At 38.5% G+C, this 12205-nt stretch overlaps 1 protein-coding gene across 1 annotated transcript in view; it reads left to right on the top strand.

Annotated features, from left to right (window-relative positions):
* Positions 1-775: 775 nt before the first annotated feature.
* Positions 776-12205, top strand: part of PLCXD3 (phosphatidylinositol specific phospholipase C X domain containing 3) — a gene marked incomplete at both ends in the record, with an annotated part of 81164 nt that continues 69734 nt past the window's right edge. Inside the window, one exon of the mRNA XM_081316545.1 lies at positions 776-878. Within this exon, the coding sequence (XP_081172671.1) occupies positions 776-878 (103 nt within the window). The remainder of the gene's footprint in view (positions 879-12205) is intronic.

Genomic DNA, 12205 nt, shown 5'->3' with positions numbered 1-12205 from the left:
AATTACAATGGCCTATCTCCCAGGCAGGGTGTGACAAGATGGCACTCCCAATGGTGTGGTTGAATCTTGAGGGCTGCGTTCACCCAGCATGAACCCGATCCCAATAAACCACTTGAACGATAGGGTAGGCTTGAGTTGGGGTGGGGGAAAGAATGTGAGTAGAATGGCTACACTCCTTTTTTGCACCTAAGCCTAACAATCCTCCCAGCCAAGGCGCTAAAAAGATGGCGCAAGATAAAGGAGACTGTTGTTTTCTCTAGATCGCGCACATTTTCATTCCCCCCGAGAAAAAAAGGCCCCCTTCTTGTTTGTTTCACCTTCCCCCCCACCACCGTGGCACCACAGGGGAGAAGAGCCTGCTGTTGATTCTCGGCTGGCCTGACCTTCCCCAGGAGGCGATCCAGGAGCGGCGTCTCCAGGCCCCCGTTGCGCCCCAGGCGCGCGTTCAGCCTTTGGCGGAGTTTTAGGTAGACGGAAGATGCGCTGGGAAATGCCAGGGAAGGCGGCGGGGCGGCAGCTGCGCTTCCCGGACTGGCGCTTTTCCAGCCGAGAGGATTTGGCATATTAAGTCGACTCCGCACGTGCCTGCGCCATCCACCCGTGGGCGTGGCGCAGCGTGGCGCGTAAAACTCTCTCTAGCAAAGAGAGGGCTGGAGACGAGCAAAGCGGCTGAGCTTTCAGAGGCCGACAGAAGGAGGAGGGGCTGCCGCGGTGCTACTAACCGGCTGAGCGAGGCGAGAGAGCGAGCGAGCGGTTTCCTTGGCAGGCACCAAGTATGGCTTCGTCGCAAGGCAAGATTGAGTTGAAATTCGCCGACTGGATGGCAAGTTTGCCCCAAAGCATCCAAAGAGTGCCGCTGGCAAATCTGGCCATCCCAGGTAGGAACCGAGGTCGTTGGGGGGGTGGGGAGGGTGGTGGCATTGTTTTTTTTTGTTGTTGGATGTTTGCTTGGTTTCATTGGTGGGAAGCTACGAGACGGCTGAGTCTTTTTCGCGCCTGGAATAAATAGCTCCTTTGCCTTCTCGGAAAGGTGACATTGGGCGCTCTCTCCATGCAGCGCCTGCTATTTGATGGGGATTGATAAACGAATGTGATGGCGGACTGGGGATCATGACATACCGCTCCGTTTCATAATGACAGCCTGTCTGTAGGGATACATTCCCCGATCTTCGGTTTCCGTTTAGATGGCCACGAGATCTAAATAGAAGTCATATCGCTATCCGTGGTGCTGAAATATTCTCCGATCTCCCAGATGCAGCTTGTATTCCGAGAACAAGAGAAGAAAGTTACGGCTCATGGAACCATAATAATTATAGCCGTCTTTTCCGGACTTTTAGGACTGCATAGATCGATATCTCCATAACACTCTGGAAGGGTCCCACAAAGCAATCACTTTGGTTTGTCCACACATTGCATGTTTTCTTTCTGATTCATTACACTTGTCTACTGTTTTGTGAGAGTAGCAAGTGTAATTCAGATTAGATATCCAAAACCTCACCGTTTGGGTTTTTGGTTTTTTTTTTTGCCCTGAACCGGACACATAACTATGCACACACTACATCCTACCCCATCCCTCTGTTTACCACACTGGGGAAGTTCAATATTTGAACCAGGACACAGTTAATGCTATGCTCCTGTCACGTGAAGTTAAGACGAAAATCTAACCATTCTCTTATGAAGTTGGTGGGTTCGCATATTTTCTTGATGCTGCAGTGCATGTTAAAAAGGTAGATGTATATGTATTTACCGCATAGGGGGGACAAGCAGTTCAATTTGATAGATACTAGGTGCCAAAATACAACTGGTTGGCAAAAGCTTTTGAGATTGCTACTTCTGGCATAGCATAAGACATGGAAAATCTGCTAGTACAATATTCAACATAGATGGCTAGGCACTGCTGTCATTTCAAAATTACCTACCTCCACAAAGCCTGTCAGAGATAACCATGGTGGGACAGGGAGCTTTGAATAGCAAAATCCTATTTCTCCTTTTAAGGTCTTGCAGGACGTTTTGTCTAATTTTTGTCTTACCTGGAAGGATTGTGATGGAGATAGATTATTATAAATTTTACATGTTCATGGAGAATTGTTGCCATGATTGGGCTGTGAACATTTTTCTTCACAAAAATGTCAGCTTCCAAAAATAGTGAATTTTCTTAACACACACAGACATGTACATAGGGGTTATTCAACTGAATAATTGAGACTTTGTTGTTGTTTTTGAGTTTGTTTCATTGTTATTGCTCATAAAATCTCCTGGTTTATGTCACCTTGAGCTTTTTTTGTTAATATATAGATACTTATACAGCTCTGGATCCCAACCATTTCAGCTTTATAGCTGCATAAATAATAAATCACTGTGGTATGCCTTTTAAGCTGCCTTTATGAAAATCTCTACACGCTAAGTGCATTTTAGATCGAAATGCACACAGCACACAACACTTGTAACAATACAGGAGGATGAAAAAGGTATTTAAAGAATGCATGTGTGTGAGGGGGGCTTAAGTAAGTTTCAGCTTTGTCTTCTATACGATCTGGAAAAAGGATGTGTTTTTAAAATTTAGAAGACTTTAGGATAAAAACAATGCTTACTTATTTGGTGTAATCAATCAAACAATACAGAACAGCTAGAATTATGAAAACAGATGATACTTCAAATATTTCCATGAATTTTAACTACTTGTATTTAGTAAAGGCAAAAAGAAGACAAAACAGAGGTAAAAATTAGATGGCTTCTGTGGGAAGGATATATTCTAATATATTCTCTTAATAATTACCTAATTTGAAAGGAATTTGTTTGCAAAAAAGCATTTTGACAAAAAGAGGGAGGGTGACAGAGAAACCTTTTGTATTCTGTAGTACAAAGGAATTATCTGTTAATTGCTAATTGAAATCTAATATATGCTAATTGAAATCTAGTGCATGCAAATAGGTTAATTGCTCTGACATAGAAAGTGGATAGCTTGCTGATTGAAGATATGTTTATTTGGCTACTTAAATTTAAAAACAAAACACAATTATTCCTCTCTCTTCTATGCCCCCTCCCATCACATAAGTTTTTTTTAGAAAAAAAAACATCTTAAGCACTATAGTTGGATAACCTTTCTTGATTACTGAGTAATTCAGGTGCCAGGACTACAATGAGGACTAGGTTTATGGTAAAGCATGAACAGCATTTAACAATGGACGATGAAGCCGTCTGCGGGTGGTTGACATTTAATCTTGCTGTTGAACACATTCCAGACATGTCATAGCTCAGTTGTAATGCACCTGCTTTGCATTCTAAATATCCCAGTTTTGTTCCTTGATGTCTCTAGGTATGGCTGGGAAAATCTGTAGCTTTCAGTAAACAAGAGATAACCCATCAGATTGGGAGCCCATTGAGAGCCCTTTCAGAGTAGATTGAGTGAGCCCTGGACAAGAAATAGATGGAAATAATACATGAGATTACTCTTATTTTTTAATTTTTAACTGAAAAATATACCTTAAATCTGAGAAAGACTCATGTTGTTTCCTTTGATGGTTCTACTGGGCTTTGGGCTCCTAGCTATAAGGTGTATGTATGCTCAGGGGAAGTATCGTAACTGGAAGAGATTGGATATACTGGTGAATATTTTTATAACTCTGCTGCCTTTGGGGTGAGTCCTCTGTGCAAGACAAGAAGTGTTAGTTTGAAAACCCTCCCCCCTCCTCCCCAATGCTGATTGTGCCATTGTCTGAACTGGTTGCGTGTATTTACTTCTTTCCTTCAGTTTTCTCTGACTTTATCCTCTAAATATATTGGATCATAGTACACTTCTTATCAGAAAGCCTCTTGGACTGTGGAAGTGATCTGAAAGTGGAGTTGAGAAAAGCAACTTTGTTCCAAAGCCACTCTTGGGATTTCATTCCTAAACACTTATCTGAATTGACCTTGGCAATATCAGTAACAGCTTTTGGTTCTCTTTCATGGAGGGTAACAAAAGTTAATTCCCTTTTTCTTAATAACTGAGGTTATTATAAGCAGGAGAAAAAGAGCTTGATGTATCAATGCACTGTACCTATATTTACCTGGGAGTAGGTCCTTATGAATATGAGTGGAATACTCCTACTAAACATTTATGGAACTATATTGAAAGTGTCTTCTTCTGCCAGACCAAGACAAACATACACAATTTTGGGTTGACTTAAATCTTAAATCTTTTGAATGGAATCATGATAACTAGACTTGCCACAATGATTGCATAGTTAATTATTTATGAATTTGGGAAATAATAATAATAATAATAATAATAATAATAATAATAATAATAATAATAATAATGATGATGATGATGATGATGATGATGATGATGTTGGAAGGGAGCTGGAGGTCATCTAGTTCAATCCCCTGCTTAGGCAGGAAACCCTATACCATTTCAGACAAATGGCTGTCCAATCTCTTCTTAAAGACTTCCAGTGTTGGAGCATTAACAGCTTTTGGAGGCAGGTTGTTCCATTGGTTAATTGTTCTGTCAATAAGTTTCTCCTTAGTTCTAGGTTGCTTCTCTTCTTGATTAGTTTCCATCTGTTGCTTCTTGTCCTGCCTTCAGGTGCATTGGAGAATAGCTTGACTCCCTCTTCTTTGTGGCAGCCCCTGAGATATTGGAACACTGCTATTATGCCCCCCCCCCGTCCTTCTCTTCATTAAACTAGACATACCCAATTCCAGCAACCTTTCCTTGTACGTTTTAGCCTCCAGTCCCCTAATCATCTTATAGTCACAACATATTTGAAGAGCACCCAGAGGACATCTTTTAAAAATCTGTGTTACTAATGTTTATGTTTGACTATTAAAATAGATCCCATGGTTTTTCCAACTGCTTTGCAAAACCCTTTCCTGCTTTTGTCAGCAAGAATAACCCTGTGAAAGTAAACTTCCATGTTTGAGGGTGGAGTAGAGTCTGGATCTCAACCATTCTGACTCCATTATGTAACCAGTATACTGTATACAGTATACCAGTTAACTTATTATTCAATCTCCCCAAAGGTACTTATGATCCAATTCTGATCCAGTTCTGATGGCCACCCTCTGCAGACACATGATTGCATTTTGAGCACTCAACTGGCACATACTTATGGCCTTTTGCAGCATCCTGCTGTCATGGGACTGCAATTTATGACATTTTTGCTAAAAATCAACATTTACTTCTGGTTTCTGGTAAAAATGGTCCATGGGTTCACTTAATGACCACTGCGTTCACTTAATGACCTTACCACAATGATTGTAAAATCAGGTCAGTTCCCGTGGTTTATCCTTTTTATGACCATTACAACTTATGACCATAACTTTCCCCTGTGTTTTTTCAATTGATCAATTAATATACTGATCACTTTTAACTTTAAATTTAGAGAGAATATTCTCTACAAGAAAGTATATCAAATCATTTTTTTATTAAAGAGTTTTACACATTTTTTTTTACAAAACATATCCCCAAAACCCACCCGCCCCAAACCACCCCCTCCCCCCCACTTCCCAGAGCTGAATACAGGGTCATAAATATAATAATCATATTCTAACTAAAATTATCCATTATAAAATTAACCAAATTCATAATGTGCTTTAACTCCCCTTTAACATTGATACATTCAAATTATTAAAAACATAATAATAATAACTTAAACAAAAATACAATCAATGCTAATACTAAAGTTAATAAAAATCTAAAATCTACTCATAAGCTAAATGTGACTTTTTAGTCCCATATTTATTCTGAATATAATCTATCCATCTCCTCCAAACTGAAATATATCTTTCTTGCGAATGATCCTTCAAATAAGCAGAAATCTTAGACATTTCTGCAAGATTCGATACCTTAAGTACCCATTCTTCTATAGTAGGCAAACTATCCTTCTTCCAATATTGTCCCACCAGTAACCGTGCTGCTGTTATCAAGTTGAACATCAAATTGATTTCTTTAGTATCACAATCTACAACAATACCCAATAAAAACAATTGTGGAGAAAACTTTATCTTTCTCTTAAAAATCTTTTGAATGTTCCACCAAATTTTAATCCAAAAAGCTTTTATATTTCTGCAAGTCCACCACATATGAAAATAAGTAGCATCTAAACTACCACATCTCCAGCATTTAGACTGTAGGTTAGGATACATGTTAGACAACTTTTTGGGATCTAAATGCCATCTATAAAACATTTTATAAAAATTTTCTCTTAAATTTTGAGCCTGAGTAAATTTAACATTTCTGACCCAGATTACCTCCCAAGTATCCAACAGAATTGGTTCCTGTATGTTTTGTACCCACTTTATCATACAATCTTTAACTAATTCCGTTTCCGAGTCCAATTCAATTAAAACATTATATATCCTCTTTATATGTGCACGATTTAAATCTCTAATTTGTTTTACTAAGTTTTCATCTGTAATTGTAATGCCAACCGTCTAACTTCTGAAATTCCCAGTCTTTGGCCATGCTGAAAATTCTTGAAGTTAATGTCCCATAACATCTAGAAAGTGTTGAATTAGGGAAGGCAGGTATGTTCTATAATGACTGGAAAATTGCTTTAGTGGTTTACTTCTTGTTGCAGACCAAGAGTACACATCTTTATGGACATAAAATCTGACCTATTGTTTGATTATTATTATTTTTTGTGTGTGAGCCTTTGAGTTGGTATTGATTTCTGAACACTGTTGAGACAAGTTCCTGCATGTCTGTGGAGATTCTCAATCATCCAAGTCATAGTTGTCTTAAAGGTGCTTTTTCAAAAGGCAGTTGAACTGCTTTCCCCTGATGAAGAAGAAGATGACATTTTGCTTCTGATTTTGGAGAAGCAAAATGTCTTCTTGGATGTTCCAGTTTCTTGAATGAGAAGCGAACACATCTTCTCCTTCTTCCTCAGGGAAAAAACCCCCCCAGTCCAGTTGCCTTTTGAAAAAGCACCTTTGAGACAAGTCCCTGCAGTTTCCCTGACAAGATTTTCAGATTTTCTGCCTTTGCCTGCTTTCTAGGGCTGAGAGAGATGAACTGATCCAAGATCATTAGCTGATCACAGTGTCCTGATTTCTAGCCCAGAATCTTAAACACTATTCCAACCTGGCACTCTCTCTCAGTTTGATGGATCCTTGTAAGTCAGCGTGCAACCTGAGAAATATACCCTATTCCTCATCTGGATCACTTAGATTCTTTCTGCACAACACACTTCATGGGATTGTTGTGAGAGTTAGGCTTTGATTTTATTTTCTTCATTTTTAAATTGTATCTTCTATATTTGTATTTAGGTAGACGATAACTGCAGTTAAGTGTATCTGTGCCAGTCCACTTACAATATATAGAAAGATCTCTGCTTGTTTAGGAACTTCCACATGTATTGCTTTAGATTTCTTATCATACCTGCTTAGCATGGCCAATACATCAGTCTCATTGCTCATTGTTACATGGGTTTCAGGGTCCACCTTGGCTGGGGATGATAGGAATTGTAGTCTGCTCATATTGTGAGGCATCTGGGAACCTCTGTGATCCGTTGTGTTATATAATCTTGCTAATTCTTTCCTGTTATACTTTTTTTTCTGTTAACACATTTAATATAGTGATCATTCATAGAGTGTAGAGAGCAAAGAGGATGGCCTTGAGGGAGAGAGGGAGATCTGTTGCCATAGCAATGAGGAGGAAAACATCACTTAAGCTCAAACAATGAAGGTATGTATAAACCCTCCTCACTCCCTAATTCACCTAAGTATGAGAGGGAAGAGGTGAAACATAATCAGGCTCAAAAGATTCTATTACTACAGTCAATCTCAATAAAAGTAGCTTTAATCTTAAAATAAAATAGATTTCTTGGTCTGATCTACATCTTAGAGATGAAATCAGACCAAGACCGATCAGACTATATTTACAAAGGGCACAATTGTAGTCCAGTCATAGTGGAAACCCAACAAAATTAAGTATTTTTTAGATAGTCTTCTCTGCCTAGTATATGGCTGCACATACACCATTTTTTATTTTATTTGGTTGTGGTTATCAGCAGTTTAGCAGCATTTTATGCAGCTCCAGTGTAATAATAACTCTGATGGTAAATCTAGCATTAATAGATGGGAATCCAGATATGCCAGACCGGTTCAGCCCAATTGTGGATAAATTCTTTTATATCATGTTCTTATTCATCTTCACCAAAATTAATATATTCCTGGGGCAGATGTTAAATTTGTTGTTCCATCAGGAAGTATGTTGGTCTCAAGATTTACGTAGCAAGAATTGAATTCTAACCCTGAACATTATCTGCATCTGTTGTTACAAGAATAATGTACATAGAACAAGTTATCTTTATAGCACTGATGGATTTCTCTTGACTGATTCAATATTTAAGATGTTTCAGGGTAATAAAATACTGTTGGTTCCTGATAATTCACTGCAGTTATGAATACTGCTTGTTCTTTGGTTTTGGAATTAAAAAGAAGAACATGGCTTTTAGCATCAGAGATTAACAGTGCACCAGAGCCTATATTTATCCAATCTACTCTCTAAAGGTAGATTGTGCCTAGCAAGGGGCAATCTGGATATCTCAAAATTGTAATATATGTAATACTAAAACATAAGATGTATTATTAGTGAATTTTTTCTTTATTTTGCACCATCCCCCCTTCCCTGTAATCATGAAACTTATTGCAACTGCTTTATAAAATGGAACTGCTTCACTGAATATACAAAGGGATATTTTGAGATGGTGTCCTGACTGAATAATGGGGTGGCAAAATTATAGAGGGAAATGAAATGCTGAGAACATGGACAATGATTGTTATCCACTGATAATGTACGCATACAAACAGTTGTTGTGTGTGCTGTTATTATTCCTGCACTTATAGGAAGCTGATGAACACAAATATTACATGAAAAATCCAGTTTTTGATCAAGTCCCAAGAGAAAGAGCTGAAACATTTGACAACTTGATCCAAGGGCAGCCACCTTAAGGTCCTGGAAGATTAAAATTTGGTTTTTGAATACAGATAGTTCTCAACTTACTACCATTCATTTAGTGATCATTCAAAGTTACAACGGGACTGAAACAAGTGACGTATGACCATGTTCCACACTTATGACCATTGCAGCATCCCCATGGTCATGTGATCAAAATTTGGACACTTGGCAACTCTTTCCAGGGTAATGTGATCCACTTTGATGACCTTCTGATGAGCAAAGTCAATAGGGAAGCCAAATTCACTTAACAACCGTGTTTCTAACTTAACAACTGCAGTGGTTCACTTTACAATTGTGGCAAGAAAGGCTGTAAAATGGGGCAAAACTCACCTAACAACTGTCTAGATTAGCAACAGAAAGTTTGGGCTCAATTGTGTTCGTAAGTTGAGGACTTGCTGGTTTTGGTGTCAGATAAGTGACCATTTATTTCAGACTTCCAGATGAGAGAATTCTGACCTAAAGAATTTTTTTACATGGCTGTGCTGTCTGGGAAATCAAATTTTACACATTGGGAGTAGGCAATTTTTCATTAGAACTGGCTTTAATTGTCTTACATAAAACTCAGGGTTGCACTTCTGTGCCTGTATGAGTGACACATGTTGACTAGGTAGCTGAAATTGGGCTTCCTCTACGGGAGGTGATGGCACCCCATTGTAAGCAGGCATCACCCTGAAGAATGGGAGAGTTAGATGTCTATGGGAGAGGTAGCTTCCGAGAAAAAAGCACTTCAACTCCATTCCGAATCTTCCAAAGATAGCTTCATATATTGGGGTGTGTGTGATTTGGGGGGGGCTTTTTTGGTATGTTGGTTAAGAATGGAAATATGATTAGGAATCCTCCTTCTACTCTGATGCCCACCCTTAATATAAAGATATAAACTTAATGTAAATAAATAAACAAAGCAAGACAAAAATCAACCTTGTCCCAATAACATAACTTCTCTCCTACATGCTCAGAATTTGCTCCAAATCTTTCCACATTGCTGAACAAAATAGACAAGACAGTAAACAAACAGAATGATGCAGGATCCTGCAAAGTTAGTATTCTTTACAAGTTTGTACATTCAAAGAATATGAAGTGAGAGTAGAGGATTGTTTGCAGGATGTCCAGTTCACCATTCAGGGCAGTATAGGGGATTTAAGTATGAGACTACAATAGTGAGATCAAGATTCAAGTCTTGACCGAATCACAGGGCTCATAGAGTTGTATCAGTCCCTCTCTCTGTCTCTCAGTCCTATTTACCTCTAAGGGTTGTTTCTGTGGAGATGAAAGGAAAGGTGACCCAGTCCATGAACCGCAGAGAAAAAGCAGGCTATAAATGAAATAAATAAATAACAAGAGCTGCTGCCATCTGTTTCTCTTCTTAGAATGGATGGAGGTGACTAGGAAAGAAATACTATGCTGAACATGCTACACTCACTGGTTCTGCAGTTTAATATGGGTGGTTAAAGTTTAACATGTTTCAGAAACTTGGAATATAGCAAGCTTGTCTGAGTGGTATCCACAGATCAGCTTACGAATCATATCCATGCAAAGTTTGGACACATTTAGTTCAGAACACTAGCTGCAGTTCTATGTAATGCTAGGCAGTCAGCTGATCCAACAAGAGTCCTTCATTACAAAGGAGATAAAGAAGTTCAGGGGTATCTATTTCTAGATAAGTGTGATTGGCACTTAACTATTCAAGAAAAAGAGGCTTTCCAGCTGATTCTCTGCTATCCTTAGCATCTAATTGCAAAGACTTTTAAAAGCCTTGAGAAATATGACCCATTTTCATAATATGAAAACACTGAGTCCAGCCTGCTTCCTTAGAACGTTGCCATCACATTACTACATTGTGTAGTTTGATATGTAACTCAGAATTTATATCCATACAAACAAGCTTTGAGCTTCTTGATTGAAACATTAAGCTCACTTATTTAGGAATAAATTCATTTAACCCAATTTATAGCAGAAGTAAACCCACACATATTTGTTTGGAATGAAATGTTACACATTTTTTTCCAAGTCATTTTGTATATGCTTCACTCTACATCAGATATGGATTTGAATTTGGGGAGATGAAATGCTAAGAAGATGAAGAATGACTGCCAAGGAATTACACATACAGGGTAAGATTTTGAAGCAGATTTGTTTTTCTTCTTGTTTTCTTCCAGGAAGCAAAAATTAGTGAAATTGTTGCTTCCCTCTAGCCCTAATCAGTCATCAAATTATTCAGTGAAGTAGAATAGGGAAGAGAATATGACTAGAGTGAGCGATATGGTTGAGAGGGACAAGTAGCCCTTTAATCAAACCTGGTGTTTTCTAGGAATTATGGCTCAAAATTATATGGATGTAACTTAACACATCCAGAGCTCTCCAACTTAGGTAACCAGGCACAATTATTATAAATACCACACTGATTTTGAGTTTAACGTTTACAAAAAGACATTTGTGGGATTACCTTGGTTTGCCCAATAAGAAATAAAATGTGTCCATTTCTCATTGAAGACAATTGATGACCCCAACAAATATTTTCCTTCTGCTTCCATTGTTTGCTAATTAATTCATTTCAATGATGTTCAGTCTCTTAATTATCTGCTCCACTGATGCACATTTCAAGGACTTAGCAAGAACAGAGCAGCTTTGTTGCTAATAGGGAGTTTTTGTGGTAACAATAATCTGGCTGGGCCTTGTTAATCATCTGCTAGAGATTTAGGTATTAAAATTAATAAACCCAACACCAGCCTGACACCAGACCTTTGAATAATAACCTTCTTTCATCTGGAACTAATCAGACCAGTGATTATAACATCCTCACTGAAAGTTAACACAATACAAGAACCAGTTGTTCCTAAAGTCAGAGCTTAGCTTTCCATTCTACAGTCTGCAAGAAGCTGGATAAAGAAAAATGGCAAAAAGAGACAGGTGGCAGGATGTGAAAAAGTCAATACAATAAAGAAGAGAGAGGCAGATAAATGAAGCAGTTGCTAGCTGTTGCCCAGAAAGAAAGAAAGAAAAAACATTGTAGTAGGTTGAGCAACTATGAGAGCAATTACTAGTAATTTCACTAGGCTAATTTCTAATTAGACTAATTTCATGTAGGCCATGGCTTCTCACCTTGTACTCAGCATGCCTGGCTGAGGAATTCTGGGAGTTGAAGTCCACAGGGTCATAAAAGGGCCAAGTTTGAAGACCCCTGTACTAAGGTGTAACTCAACTTGTTTGTTTTGAGCTTAGCACAATGCATCACATCCAGGTATATTTTGGCACTAT

This window comes from Vipera berus, assembly GCF_964194415.1.
Source record: "Vipera berus genome assembly, chromosome: 2".
In the NCBI taxonomy this organism is placed as follows: Eukaryota; Metazoa; Chordata; class Lepidosauria; order Squamata; family Viperidae; genus Vipera; species Vipera berus.
The sequence above is the reverse complement of the archived record's forward strand: the minus strand, read 5'-3'. Positions and strand labels throughout refer to the sequence as shown.